General features: G+C 35.2%; 1 protein-coding gene and 1 pseudogene across 3 annotated transcripts in view; one reads left to right on the top strand and one right to left on the bottom strand.

Moving 5' to 3' along the window:
- KLHL8 (kelch like family member 8) overlaps positions 1 to 16,570 on the bottom strand; it is a 72,408-nt gene that overhangs the window by 25,334 nt on the left and 30,504 nt on the right. For all 3 annotated transcript variants that reach the window (XM_025998122.2, XM_025998124.2, XM_025998123.2), the window contains exon 2: positions 4,995 to 5,351. In XM_025998122.2, coding sequence (XP_025853907.1) covers positions 4,995 to 5,204 — 210 coding nt within the window. In that variant the 5' untranslated portion in view covers positions 5,205 to 5,351. The remainder of the gene's footprint in view (positions 1 to 4,994; positions 5,352 to 16,570) is intronic.
- Positions 13,995 to 14,356, top strand: LOC112919670 (dynein light chain 1, cytoplasmic-like; annotated as a pseudogene).

Raw genomic sequence — 16,570 nt, 5'->3', positions numbered from 1 at the left:
TCTAAGTTTCTGAAAACTTTTATAACCTTCATGTTTATTGGCTACCCTATACAGTGGATGTAACACACTTTATTTAATCATACTGATATTAGCCATTTACATAGCTTCTCCATATTTTAAAATACACTATTTCAGAGCAGAAAGTTTTTTCAGAATTTCAGAATATTTCATTAAGATGAAATCTGAAAAGTAGAATTAATTAACCAAAAAATATAAGCTTTTTATAGCTCGACACATACTGTTAAACTGTACACGAAAAACAATGAGTCAATTTACATATCCACCAGAAATGTTTAAGAATACCTCCTTCACCAAAATTTCAAAAGCAATAAATGTTTAAAATAGTCAATGTTGATAAGTAAACAATTTTTTAATTGATTTGATTTTTATTTCTTAGCTGTTTTTTTTTAAAGATTTATTTATTTTAGAGGAAGAAAGAGAGATCTGGAGCAGGATGAGAGGGAGAGGAAGAGAATCTCAATCAGACTTCCAGCTAAGTGCAAAGCTGAGGCAGGGCTCCATTCCTCAACCCTGAGATAATGACAGCTGAAATCAAGAGTTAGATGTTTAACCAAATGAGCCACCCAGGTACCCCACTTCTTAGTTATTTCTAATATTTTTTCAAGAGATTTATTTTAGTGAAGTGAGAGTGTGAGAGAGAGTGTGGAAGAGGGGCAGAGGGAGAGAATCTTCAAGCAGACTCTGCTGAGTGGGGAGCCCAAGCCAGGGCACGATCTCAAGACCCATGAGTTCATGCCCTAAGCTGAAACCAAGAGCTCAATGCCCAACCAACTGGGACACACAGGTGCCCCATAATATCTTTTTTTAAAATGTGGCTATTCTAGTAACTATTCTTTTGCAAAGGAGTTGTTACTACATAGCTTCACTTCACTTTGAAGTATTAATTGTATAATCCCATTAACAGTTTGTTAACAATCATTTATAAACATGCTTAAAAAACCTTTTTAAATCATTAAAACTAACGTATATTAGTTTGAAATGTTTATAATCATGCCACTTAGTAACTCAAACTAAGTGTTTAAGAACTACATTGAAATAAAAGTGCCTAAAACAAACAGTGAAAGAGGAATAGAGTAGAAGGAAAAAAACCCTACATGCTCAATCTCCTTTTATGTATGTTAATAAGCTATATTCTAATTTCTCAATTTTTTTCTAATTTCTCAACTTCAATCCTTTGTAATTTTGCCCTTTTAATCCTTTAGCTACTCTTTTCAATAATCCACCAATTTTAATCAGTTTGAATAACCAAAATAGTATTTTATTGCCAAGATCAAGAACAGGTTAGGTATATAAGACCCAAGATAGTTTGGCTTATCGTGAATTATCACATCATAATGTCTCACCACACCCACTGTTCTACAATCTTGGCTAATTTTACTACATTTATTAAAAGATCTGCTTGAAGAAAACAATGGATTAACACTTTAAGAGACTGAATAAACAACTATCTACTAATATAAGTATTTAAATACCTTTTTCTGAGAAACCTGAAAAAAATCAAAATGTCAATTTATTACTTGAATGTCAGAAAGTAAAAGTGATCATTTATTACACTGCTTAACACAGAATACTTAAGTGTTAACACAGAATACTTAAGTGTTAAATATGAAAATCATCTCCTCCTTTATTGTTTCTCTTTTATTAGATTATGTCTGTCTTCTAGTCTGGAGTTATCTGTTACCTTTATAAGGCTAATCATTTTATCATTTCTAGCTCTTGGAAGTATGCTATTATAATGTAGTTTATATATTATGTTTCCCTGAAATCTTCTGGAGCACTTATTCTTACTTGGTCATTTGGAAGTTTGACACCAAAAAATTACAACAATCTTGAAAATATTTATTAGAATCCTATAAATATTTGCTTAAAAAATCACAGAAACCTACTTTCAAAAAAAAAAAAAGAAGCCAAATAATATGAATAAAACATATTCAGTGGCAGCATCAACAGATGGTGTAGGGAGCTTCCTTCTTCTAATAATCTGTTAACTTCTTCAAGTAAAATTAACTATGATCTTTATTTTTTTTTAAGATTTATTTATTTATTCATTCAGAGAAAGCAAGAGAGAGGCAGAGACACAGGCAGAGGGAGAAGGAGAAGCAGGCCCCATGCAGGAAGCCCAATGTGGGACTCGATCCCGGGTCTCCAGGATCACACCCCAGGCTGCAGGCGGCGCCAAACCGCTGCGCCACCGGGGCTGCCCTAACTATGATCTTTAATAAGAATAATTACATTTCCTCAAACTACATAAAGCATGAGTAAAAGCATCTTTGTAAATGTTACTCTTGTTGATCTATAGCATATAACTTAAGCATTATGAGTGCTATGCAATACCTGTGAAAGACAAATTCCCCTGACCTTTATTCAACCAAATCGTTGCCCCCTAAGAAACTTGCCCCATGCACAATTTTAGACCTGCTACTGGATATACTGCTTAAAATGTTTTCACTAACAAAATAATATATAAACAAGTTTTACCTCTCCCTGGAATGACTTAAAGACAATAATCTCTTATGTGAAGCCTTCTGAATCACCTCTCAGGCATAATTTATTAAATCCTCTCCTATGCTACCATAAAAATAACATAAAAATGATAATCGCTAAATTTTACTGTCTTTAACTTTATATGTGCCTATTTCTGGCTAAATTTCAAATACCTTGAAGGCAAGAACAGAATATTATTCAAATTTCAAGTTTATTTATATTCTCCATGTACTAGAGTAAGACCTTAGTAAATATATGCTAAATAAACTTGTTATTTGTAATATAGGTGCTCATTTTGGAATCTAAAAATTGGCTAATGACCATATATGCAAACAATAAAATAAATCTGGATAGTTGCTGGTTTTCTTTTTTTTTTAAGATTTTATTTTTAAGTAATCTCTATACCCAACATGGAACTCAAATTTACAATCCCAATATGAAGAGTCACAACACTCCACCAACTGAGCCAGCTCAATGGTCTTTCTAAAATGTGTGTCCTTAGGGGTGCCTGGGTGGCTCCCTCAGTTAAGCATCTGCCTTTGCCTCAGGTCATGATCTTGGGGTTCAGGGATTGAGCCCCACATCAGGCTCCCTGCTCAGGGGGAGTCTGCTTCTCTCTCTCCCTCCTTCTATGTGCAAGTGCACATGCATGCTCTAATAAATAAACAAATCTTTTTTAAAAAATAAAAAATAAAATGTGTGGCCTAAAAGCAATAATGGTCAAAGGAAACATACTAATAAAAGAAAGTAGATGACTTTATATTAAAGAATTCTTAAAGTTACATGAATGTAAAAAGTGAAGTTTATGTTGAACAGAACATTATAAATTATCCATAATCCTATTTGACTTAGTTTTTCTATGACAATTAAATTCTGACAGTTGGGCAGCCCGAGTGGATCAGCGGTTTAGCGCCACCTTCAGCCCAGGGCGTGATCCTGCAGTCCCAGGATTGAGTCCCACGTTCCCGCTCCCTGCATGGAGCCTGCTTCTCCCTCTGCCTGTGTCTCTGCCTCTCTCTCTCTCTCTCTCTCTCTCTCTCTCTCTCTCTCCCTCCCTCTCTCTCCCTCTCTCTGTCTCATGAATAAATAAATAAAATCTTTTTAAAAAATCTGACCGTTGAAGAAATGTTGAATTCAAATTAAGAAACAAATCCAATAATAGATCTGTTTAAAACTTCAGTTGTAATACTTTCTAATGAATAGGAAGAGAATATACCATAGCAGAATTATCTGATACCCTTGGAACAACAACAATAGTAACACGATCCAAATAGCTGATATTTGTTATCTTTCATATACCAAACGCTATAAGGACTCCAGTTATATCAATTCACTTATTCCTCACAAAAACCTAATCATCACTCTAATTTTACAGTTGAAACATAAAAATGATAGTCCCTTAAATTAATGAAGTGTGTCTCATCCCCAAATGATCTCCATCATGTTTAAAACATAGTATTTCAGTTTTCAACCTCTGATTCTGTGGGAGTTATTTCAATCTATTGCTTAAGTTACACAATAAAGTTACAAGTTTAATTCTCACTTGCCCTATTTTTTACTTAAGAAAGTTACTATGTTGTACAAATTATTCTAAAATTCAATTATAAAATTTATAAAATGAATAATACTCTACTTAATTATTTTCCATTCATACATTGATATGCTGAATGGTAATTGAATTCAAATAATCTATTTTACTTTTTTTTTCTCCAAAGCTAATGTGGGTCACTGAATTTCACACTAGGGTTGAAAATTAGAACAATGGCATAAAATGTGGAAAATGCTGCATGAATGCATATGAATCATCAAAAAAACTTTAATATCACACTGACATATAATAGTAAAAAGGAATCTTAAACAAGTAATGAGGAACAATTAGAACATGGGTTCCTCCACACTACTTTATCACTTTATCAATTTTACTAAAACTGTCTTTTACAGCAGAATAACATGATTCTATAGACCACAGACTTAAAATTTACTATGCTTTTTCATCCAAGTCTAAATAGATTCTACTTCACTATCAGGTATAGAAAATCTCACTTAAGAGATAATTGTTTTAAAGTAGAGATTAAATTACCAGAACAGAAATATATACTAGAACACTAGTGCAGCTGAATAAACCACCAAGAATTCCTAACTTTCTAAGTTATTTCTAAATTCGTAAGTTAAAAGCTTACTAGTTAACAACAATTTATTAATTTCCCTAATAATGACTACTTACTGTTTTAAGGTTCCAGAACTCTCAGAAGTTACCTTACCAAGAAATAATGAATATTACCATTTAATTAGTACAATAAATTTAGCTTATACTAACCTCTAAGCACCTTTGCTTATGTCCTTTCACCTTCAATAAAAAAGGATTGAGACTGGTCATCTTGACTGTTACAAGTAAGTATGGCACCAAAAATTTGTCTTGTGTGGTTCTAGAAACCTTCATTTTTCATAATGCAATAAAGAAGTTGAAAAAGAAAAATAGAGAGTCTCACCTTTAGTGTGACATCACAGAGTTCTCCATTTTCATAAAACCGAAGAAGGGAACCATGAAAATCTTTCCAAGCTTCATTAGCTTCAAAGATAAAGGAGTCTTCTCCATCACCATCACTAATTGAAGACCTGTTTTTTATTTGCTGGTGCTGCCTTTTCCCCTTTGTGCAGTGATTCCTAGCTTGTTTTGTATTCACAGATTCTGAAGCCATTTGCAACACTCTTCTTTTAATACAGCACTGTTCTCAAACATCCCATTTATTCTTTTGTAAAGAGTGGAGAGAAGGCAGAAGGGAGATGCTGCCCACTAACCTTCAGATATTTTTCAAAATCCACTCAAATTGCCATTGTTCAGTTTCCTGAGATTAAAAAATAAGTAAAACACATAAAAATACACCAAAAGAAAAAATATCATTAGTAATTATAGTTTACCAAAATTACATATGCAAAGTGACTACACAAATTATTACTTAAGAAAGAACAAGTTACTTTGTAACTTTATGCTAAATGTCATATAAGTTATCTAAGCTAATTATTCCACTGAAGGAACTCCTTTAAAATCTAATTTGAGGGGCATCTGGGTGGCTCAGTGGTTGAGCATCTGCCTTCTGCTCAGGGCATGATCCCAGGGTCCTGAGATTGAATCCCGTATCAGGTTCCCCACAGTGAGTTTGCTTCTCCCCCTCTGTCTATGTCTGTGCCTCTCTCTGTGTGTCTCTCACGAATAAACAAAATCTTTAAAAAAAAATCTAATTTGAAAATTCTGGGAAATGGTGGAATAGAAGCAGCAGGAATCTGCCTTCCCCACATAGGCAACAATTACAATGGCAGAATCTGTCTGATGTAACTATTTTGGAATTCTATGGAGCCTGCTGAAGGCTTGCAACTTCCAGGGAAAGACTGAGAAGTTTAATTTTGGTCAATTTAAGTAGTAGCAGCTGCCCATCCCCACATCCTCAGTCAGGTGGCAAGTAAGCAACTGTGTGCATGTTCCTTGGAGGAGCTACAATTTTTAGGATTCAGGGTGGGCAAAAAGGACCCAGTCCTCCAAATATCAGGGATCTCTGCTGATTGCTGACTACTGCTTCTGATCACAGAGGTATAGATAAAGGAAAAGGTGTATAGCCATTATTAATACACCTTTACCTGTTGCAAATCCCTCCCTCTTGGCTGAAGTGACTTCCAGATGATTTAAAAGGCTTGTGCCCTTTATTCCCATTCATTTTTTGGTTTTGGGGCTTTTTCCTCCCCCTTTCAGAAGCAAGACACAAAAAACAAGAGTATAAACAAAGAAAATTAGAAAATGACAATGTATGCCAAGGGAAATGCTCAAATAAGACCTGAGAAGACTTTAAATTATACCTCAGGCTGGTCTTCAGCACAGAGATGGTCTAAAAACAATCAAAAAGAGGAGGAAAAAAAGTAACAAAAAATAGCAGAACTTAAAGAAGAATTCGATTAAATCTGGATTTCCAGAATTACTACATTATTAGATCTAAATGCCTAGTGTTCAACAACAACAAAAATCACAAGGCATACAATGAAACACATTCAAGGTGTGTGTTGGGGGAAGAAACAAACAACAAACAACAAACTGTCTTGAAAAGGAACTAGTGGAATTTATACTAGATGAAAACTTTAAAACAATTCTTTTCAGGATGCTCAACTAAAGGAAGATGTAGAATCAGGCACACAATCAATACTATCAAAAAAAGAAACAGAAAAACTAAATAAAGACCAAAAAGAGTTCCTGAAATGGAGAAGTACAATAACTGAAATGAAAAATTCACTAGAGGAGCTCAGGACAGATTTGAACAGGAAAAAGAATTACCAACCTCAAAGACAAGACAATGGAAATTATCGACTCTTAAGTGGAAAACATTGAAGAAACATGAGTAGAACCTAAAAGACCTGTGGAACATCAAACAGACCAATATACATTATTGGAATCCTAGAAGAGTAAGTGAGAGATAAAGGGGAAGAAAGAATATTTAAAGAATAGTGACTGAAAACTTCCAAGATTTGATGTAAAACATAAATGTAAACATTCAAGAAGTTTTATGAAAGAGGAATTAAAAGAACCACACCAAGACATTATAAACAAGCTTCCAAAAGCCAAAGATAAAAAAGAATCTTGAACACAAGAAAAGAAAAGTGAATTGTTAGATAGAGGATTCCTCAATAAGGGTATACTCGCAGATTTTTTTAATCAGAAACTTCAGAAACCAGCAAGGGTGGGAAGATATGTTCAAGGTACTGAAAGACAAAAGCTGTAGTCAGAAATATTGTATCTAGCAATAATGTCCTTCAAAAGTGAGGAAGGAATTAAGGCATTCCCAGATAAGCAAAAACTGGGAGAGTTTGTGACCATTAGACACCACCTGCAAGAAATCAAGTCCTATAAGGTTAAATAAAAGAATGCCCAAGAGCAACTCAAAGCCATATGGAAAAATAGAGTTTGATAAAAGTAAATACATGAAAAAAAAAGTAAATACATGGGTAATTACAAAATCTGGTATTACTGTAGTTTTGGTTTGTAACCACATTTTATTTTCTACAGATTTAATACACTAATACATCCATAGAAGAAAAAGTAATTATTAATGTGAAAGCAGCTTTACTGTAACTTTCATTTGCACACTGAATCTTGTTTCCTATACAACTTGAGAATAATTTAAAATAAATAAAAAGTTAAAATTAAAAAAATTTAATTCACAATTTAATAATTACTAATTGTGTAAAGATACACAAGTTAAAATGGAAAGGATAGAAAAAAAATACTCCATGCAAACAGGAACCAAAAGAGGGCAAATATAGCTATACTAATACCAGATAAAAGAAAAGACCTTGAGTCTGAAAATGTTATAAGAAACAAAGAGAAATATATTAACAAAGGATCAATAGAATAAGAAAAGACAATTACAATGATTATGCATATAATGACAAATAATGAAAATACCTGAAGTAAAAACTAATAGAATTGAAGTGACAAATAAACAGTTCCAGAATAACAACTGAAGACTCCAATACTCCATTCACAATAATGGATAGAATAACCACAGAAAACGCAGAGGATACATAACACAATAAACCCATTAGATCGAAGACATAAAAAACAAAAACAAAAACAAAAAACAAAAAACAAAAAACAAAAAACCACAACGCTCTACCCAACACAACACATACCCTTCTCAAGTGCACATGGGATGCTTTCCAGAATGAATCACCGGTAGGCCACAAATCAAGTCTCACAGACTTAAATAAAAAGATAAACTGCATACCAACCATCTTCTCTAACTACAACAGGATGAACTTAGACATCATGACAAAAGAAAAATGGAAAATTGGCAGAACTGGGAAAATTAACACACTTTTAAAACTACCAATGAATCAAAGAAGAAATCACAAGGAATAATAGAAAATACTTAGCAAATGAAAACAAAAACACAACATACCAAAACTGATAGGCGTTACAGTGAAAGCAGTGCTAAGAAGGAAACTTATGGCTATTGACATATTTTTAGAAATCTCAAATGAACAATTTAGCTTTACAACTTAACTAGAAAAGGAAAACTAACTAAACCCAAAGTTAGCAGAAGAAATGAAATTAACATTGGAACAGAGATAAATGAAATAGAAAATAGATACATGATAGAGGAAAACAAATTAAAAGTTGGTTCTTTGAAGAGATCAACACAATTGACAACACTTCAGCTAAATCAACTAAGACAAAGAGAGAATGCTCAAATTAATAAAATCAGAAATGAAAGTAAGGAACATTACTTCTGACTCTGTAAAAATAAAAAAAAAAGTCATGAGAATACTATGAACAACTGTACATCCATAAATTGTGCATGAGATGGACAAGTTCCTAGGAAACAAAACCTAAATTATACACAAATAGAAAATCTAAATAGACTTATAACTATTAAGAAGACTGAATCAATAATCAAAAATCTCCCAACAAATTAAAGAACTAAATTTAATGGCTTCACTAATGAATTCTACCATATAAAGAATAACTAATATTACTCCTTCCAAACTTTCCCCCCAAAATTGAAGAGGTCAGAAAACATCTTAACTCATTCTATGAGGCCAGCATTACCCTGTATGTGAAAACTACAAACCTATAAATCTTAGAAACATTGATGTCTGAAACTATAAAACTCCTAGAAAAAACACAGAGGAAATGCTTCATGACACTGAATGTGCCATGACTGCTTGGCTATAACACCAAAAGCACAGACAACAAAAGAAAAAAAAAAAAACAGACAAATGGGACTATATCGAACTTTGTTTCCTCTGTGCAGCACAGGAAACAACACAGTGAAAAGGCAACCCACAGAAAGGAAGAAAATATTTGCAAGTCATATATACATAAGAGGTTAATACCCAGAATAAACAAGTCCTTCGACTCAAGAATAACAACAAAAAATATCAAACAATTCAATTTAAAAATAGGCAAAGGACTTGAATAGATATTTCTCCAAAGAAATAAAAAATGACCAATAAACACATGAAAAGATATTTCAGAATAAGCAAATCAAGACCTCACAACCATTAGGATGACCACAATAAAAAATTTTAGAAAATAACAAGTGTTATTTAGTGCATAAGGATGTGGAAAAATTGGAACCTTATGCACTGTTGCTAGGAATACTAAAATGGTGCAGATGTGAGGTGCAGGATGAAGAAAGGAGATTAGAAGAATCCTAAGCTCACCTCGTCTCACAGACATACCTAGAAAGCCACAGCAGATGAATTAACTTTAGAAAATGACACAAAGACTGGCAGAACAAACTTTCCAGAGTTACTCATGAAGAAGAGGCCACATAAAACAGGGTAAGAGGAACAAAGACATGGTCAGCAAACAAACTCCTGGCAAGACTAACCACAAATGGAAGGGGTACCACAAGCACAGAAAATAGAGAGGAGCAACCCGCATCAACATTTGCACTGGAGACAAAATCCCTAGAACAGCTGGCTTTGAAAACCAGTAAAGATTAATTTCATGAGTTTTTACAGTCAGTGTAGGGCTTAACTCCAAGTACTTAAAATCAGCAGGCCTGGCTCTGGGAGAGCCAGAAGGTGATAGGAAACCAAGTCCTTGCCCTGAAAGACCCAGCATAAAAACAGCAATTTGAAAAGCACCTGTGGTTTGCAGGAAGAAGAGTTATATAATCTCAGAATATGTTGAAGAGGCAAAGATCTTTAGGAGACTTCTTTAAGAACAAAAGAGCTGGCAGATGCCATTTCTCCTCCACCCCCAAGCCTAGAGAACTGGACACTTCTGGGAACACACTCCATCTAGCCTGCTAACACCACATGCCCTGACTCTGCATTCTCCTGCAGATCTGCCCCATCCAACCCTGTCTCGCTTGACAAGCATCCCTCCAAAGCAGCTCCTGCTGCAACACATTCTACAAGCAGCCCAGTTGGAGAATGGCATCACTCCAAAGTGACTCCTTCACCAGGGAGAGGGGAAGCTAACCACATACACCAGTGCAACTGCAGCCTCATAAGACTTACTGGGGGCAGGCACCTGGTCTGATTGCAGGCCTACCAACCAACAAAAGCCTCTAGGGGGACACTGCAGGGAAAGCACCCTGCAGTTCAGTATTACCACAGCTGCACCACACAAGCTGAAGGCAGCATCTAGTCTGACTGCTAACACCACCCAGCTACAAGCCCACAGTGGCCCCAGATCAGCCACTTAAAAGGACAGGGACCAAACCCTGCGAAGAGTAGATAAACTGGGTCATTCCAACCAACTGAACTTAAGGCAAACACTGCTCAGCTACAACACACATAGGAGGGTGCATGCAACAAACATAAAAGACACCCCTGAAGTGCCTATTTCTGGTGAACAGAGATGCTGTACTATAGCGCACTACTGGATCTCTTCTTCATAAAGCCACACATTCAAGAACAGGAGATTTAGCTGACTTTCCTAATACATGGAAACAAATACACAGAGTTAAATAAAATGAGGAGACAGAGGAATAGGTTCTAAAAGAAAGAACAGGACAAATCATAGGACAAGAGCTAAATGAAATGGAGATAAGCAATACACCTGATAAAGAATTCAAAGTAATGGTCATAAAGATACTTATAGAACTTGAGAAAATAGTGAAAGACCTCAGTGAGACTGTCACAAAGAGATAGAAAAGATAAAAAGAACCAATCAGAGATGGAGAACTCAATATCTGAAATTTAAATTGTGTACACTAGAAGGAATCAATACCAAACTAGAAAAGGCAGAAGAATGGATAAGCAAACTGGTAGTAAAACAACGAAGTTGAACAGAAAAAAAAAAGTGAGAAAAAAATTAGAGTAGGTTATGGGAACTGACTGACATCATCAAGTGTAATAACACTTGCATATAGTGATCCCAGAAAGAGAAGAGAGAGAAAAGCCCAGAAAGAGAAGAGAGAGAAAAGGGAAAACGTATTTGAAGGAAGAATAGCTGAAAACATCCCAAATCTGGAGAAAGAGACTCCACATCTGGGAAGCACAGGGAACTCTGAAGAAAATCACCCCAAGGAGGTCTACACCATAATACATAACAATTAAAGTGGCAAAAAAAGTAGTGAAAAAGAGAGAATTTTAAAAACAGCAAGAGAAAACAATTACTTGTGTACAAGGGAAACCCCAGAGGGCTATCAGCTGAGTTTTCAGCAGAACACTGCAGGCCACAAGGGAGTGACATGATATAGTCAAAGTGCTGAAAATAAAAAAACCTGCAAACAAGAATACTCTACCCAGCAAGACTATCATTCAGAATAGAAGGAGAGAGAGAGTTTCCCACACCAACAAAAGTTAAGGGAATTCTTTGAGTAGAAAGGAAAAACTATAATCAAGAGTAAGAAAATTAGGAAAGGAAAAAAAATTCACAGGTAAATACAAACATAACAAAAGTACTAGATCAATCAGTTATAAAAACCAGTACAGGGATCCCTGGGTGGCGCAGCGGTTTGGCGCCTGCCTTTGGCCCAGGGCGCGATCCTGGAGACCCGGGATCGAATCCCACATCGGGCTCCCGGTGCATGGGGCCTGCTTCTCCCTCTGCTTATGTCTCTGCCTCTCTCTCTCTCTGTGACTATCATAAATAAATTAAAAAAAAAACCAGTACAGATATTAAAGCACAAAATTAGTAAAATTGATTATTTCTATAAAAGTCAGCCAAGGGATTCACAAAACAAAAGGATGTAAAGTATTATACACATAAAGTGTGGGGAGTAAAGATTTAGTGCTTTTAGAATAGGCTCAAAGTAAGCAATCATCAGCTTAATATAGACTAATATGTGCATAATATATTATACATGAACCTAATGGTAATCACAAATCAAAAACCCATAATCGGGGATCCCTGGGTGGCGCAGCGGTTTAGCGCCTGCCTTTGGCCCAGGGCGGATCCTGGAGAGCCGGGATCGAATCCCGCGTCAGGCTCCCTGCATGGAGCCTGCTTCTCCCTCTGCCTGTGTCTCTGCCTCTCTCTCTCTCTCGCTCTCTGTGACTATCATGAATAAATAAATAAAATCTTTAAAAAAAAAAAAAAAACCCATAATCGATATTAAAAAATATACAAAAAAGGAATCCCCAGGCATATCATTAAAGAAAGCCATCAAACAACAAGGAAGGAAAGAAGAATAGAGAATAACTACAAAAACAACCATAAAGTAAGTAATAGAATGGCAATAAGTACATATCTACCAATAATTATCTTGAATATAAATGAACTAAATGCTGTAATCAAAAGACAGAGGGTGACTGAATGGATATAAAAGCAAGATCCAATTATACATTGCCTACGAAACACTCACTTCAGATCTAAAAACACATGCAGGTTGAAAGTGAAGGGATGAAAAAACATTTATCATACAAATGGAAGTGAAAATAGAGCTGGGAATGTCCACAATAGCCAAAATATGGAAAGAGTCCAGATGCTCAACAGCAGATGAATGGATAAAGAAAATGTGGTATACACACACACACACACACACAATGCAATATTACTAAGCCATAAAAAAAGAACAAAATCTTGCCATTTGCAATGAGGTGGATGGAACTAGAGGGTACTATGTTAAAAGAAATAAGTCAGAGAAAGACAAATACCATCTGATTCAATTTATATGTGGAATTTAAGATACAAAACTGATGAACATAGGGGAAGGGAAGGAAAAATAAAATAAGATGAAAACAGAGGGAGACAAACCAGAAGAGACTCTGAACTATAGGAAACAAACTGAGGGTTGCTGGAGGGGAGATGTGTGGGGGGAATGGGCATTGAGGAGAGCACCTGATGGAATGAGTATTGGGTGTTTATTATACACAACTGAGGAATCTCTAAATTCTACCCCTGAAACTAATAATACACTATATGTTAGTTAAGTTGAATTTAAATAGAAAATTTTTTAAAAAAGAAAACAAAGCTGGGGTAGCAATATTTATATTGAACAAAATAAACTTTAAAACAAAGACTGTGACAAGAGACAAAGAAAATTACATAACGATAAAGGGCACATTCCAACAAGAGGATATTAAAAATTATAAATATTTACCCAACAAAAAAACACTTAAATACACAAAGTATTAACAGACATAAAGAAAAGAATTTCAGTAATACAATAATAGTAGGGAACTTTAACACCCTCACTTATATTAATGGATAGATCATTCAGACAAAAAATCAACACAGCAACAGTGGCTTTGAATGACACACTGGATCAAATACATGTATTCAGAACATTCCATCTCCAAACATTCAGAAGTATTTAGAACATTCCATCCCAAAACAGTGGAACAATGAATAGGCTAACCTAGAAATCAAAGAGGAAATCACAAAATATATAGAAACAGACTAGACAGCAGCAGCTGGCATACAGCTCCTTAAATGTCATAGCTTCAATAGCATGGTAGCTCCCACCAGGTGGAGTGTCACCAGCCTATCCCCCAGGAAAATACTGCAGTCTCTTCCCCAGGGGCCCTGCTCCTCCATAACCATGTGCTACTGAAAATCTGTAATCAAAAGTGCCAGTATGTCAGATGAGATGCAACAAGACTCAGTGAAGCGCTACTCAGATGTTGAAGAAATATAGGGAAAGAAAAAAATATAGGGAACTCCATATTAAGACAGAGTTTGACAAGAAGTACACCACCAACTAGCATTGCATTGTTGGGAGAAACCTCAGTAGTTATGTGTCACATGAAACTAAACAATTCATCTACTGCTACCTGGGCCAAGAGGCCATTCTTCTGTTCCTATTTGGTTAAAAGCATGGACTGGGTATGTGTTATATACCCAGTGGTCCATCCAAAAACAAGGACTGCAGCCTAAATTCCAAATACCAGAGACTGAAACCTTCAGCCTATGCATGAGAAAACACCTTGATGTCTGAACCTCTATTGTGTGGTTTTGTATAGGCATCCTCGGTACAATTTTGTTGTTGGTTATTAAATTAGAAAAACAAAAGCAAATGAAAATGAAAACACAATGCTCCAAAATCTTTGGGATGCAACAAAAACTGTTCTAAGAAGGAAGACTATAGCAATACAAGCTTACCTGCAAGAAAGATACAAATAAAAAACCTAACCTTACACCTAAAGGAACTAGAAAAACAAGAACAAAGAAAGCCTAAAGCCAGTAGAAGGAAGGAAATAATAATGATTAGAGTAGAAGTGAAATAAGCCTAAATAAGCAAACAAACCAGCAGCTGGTTCTTTGAAAAAAAGATCAATAAAATTGATAAATCTTTAGCCAGACTTATCAAAACAACAACAAAAAAATAAAGGGATCAAAATCAGAAATGAAGGGGAACCAACAACTGACACCACAGAAATTCAAAAGATTATAAGAGAATATTAGGAAAAATTATATGCAACAAATTGGACAACCTATATGAAATGGATAAATTCCTAGAGTCATAACCTTACAAACTGAGGAAGTAAAAGAAAATTGCAAACACTGACTACTGGCAATGAAATTAAGTCAGTAATCAAAAAGCTTGCCAAAAACAAATAGACCAAATGGCTTCAAAGCGGTTTTCTACCAAACTTTTATTTATTTATTTATTTATTTTTAAGATTTTATTTATTTATTCATGAGAGACACAGAGAGAGAGAGAGAGGCAGAGACACAGGCAGAGGGAGAAGCAGGCTCCCTTCAAGGAGCCCGATGTGGGACTCGACTCCAGGTACCCAGGATCACACCCTGAGCCGCAGGCGGCACTAAACCGCTGCACCACCGGGGCTGCCCTCTACCAAACTTTTTTTTTTTTTTTTTTTACCAAACTTTTAAATGAGAGTTAATACCTACCCTTCTCAAACTATTCCAAAAATAGAAGAGAAAGGAAAGCTTTCAAATTCATTCTAAAAGGCCAGCATTGCACTAATACCAAAAAAAGATACACTACAAGAAAAAGAAAACTACAAGCCAATATTTCTGATGAACACAGACACCAAAATCCTCAACAAAATATTAGGAAACTCAATCTAACAATACATTTAAAAATATCATTCACTATGGTCATATGGGCTGTATTCCAAGGATGCAAGTATAGTTTAACATTTTAACTCAATCATATCAACAAGAAAGGATAAAACTCATACAATCATCTCAATAGATGCAGAAAAAGCATCTGACAAAGTACAACATCCATTCATGATGAAAACTCCCAATAAAGTAGGCTTAGAGAGAACATACATTAAAGTAATAAAGGCCATATATGAAAAATCCACAGCCAACATCATACTCAATGGTGAAAAACTGAGAACTTTCCCCCATGATCAGGAATAAGACTGTACACTTTCATCACTTGAACTTAACATAGGAGTATAAGTCCTAACACAGCAATCAGACATGAAAAAGAAATAAGAGGCATCTAAATTGGTAAGAAACAAGTAAAACTTCACTATTTGTAGATGACATGATATTCAACATAGAAAACCCTAAAAACTCAATCAAAAACTACCAGAATAAATCAGTTCATCAAAGTTACAGGTTACAAAATTAATATACAGAAACCTGTTGCATTTCTATACACAAATAATGAAATAACAGAAAAAGAAATTAAGAAAACAATCCCATTTACAATTATACCAAAAAGAATAAAATACCTAGGAATAAAGTTACCAAGGAGGGTAAGTAACTGTGCTTTGAAAACTGTACAAAACTGATGGAAGAAATTAAAGATGACAAAACTGAGATACTCCAGGTACATGGAGAGAGCCGATATTGCTAAAATGTTCAGAGTAGGAGATCCCTGGGTGGCTCAGCAGTTTGGTGCCTGCCTTCGGCCCAGGGTGTAATCCTGGAGTCCCCGGGTCGAGTCCCACGTCAGGCTCCCTGCATGGAGCCTGCTTCTCCCTCTGCCTGTGTCTCTGTTTCTCTCTCTGTCTCTCATGAATAAATAAATAAAATCTTAAAAAATGAATAAAATAAAATGTTCAGAATACTCAAAGCAATCTACAGATTTAATGCAATCCCTATCAAAATACCAACAGTTTTCACAAAACTAACATAATCCTAAAATTTGTATGCAACCACAAAAGACCCCTAATAGCCAATGCAATCTTGAAA

Source organism: Vulpes vulpes, chromosome 4 (genome assembly GCF_048418805.1).
Source record: "Vulpes vulpes isolate BD-2025 chromosome 4, VulVul3, whole genome shotgun sequence".
Lineage (NCBI taxonomy): Eukaryota > Metazoa > Chordata > Mammalia > Carnivora > Canidae > Vulpes > Vulpes vulpes.
This window is presented reverse-complemented; position numbering and strand designations above follow the sequence as displayed.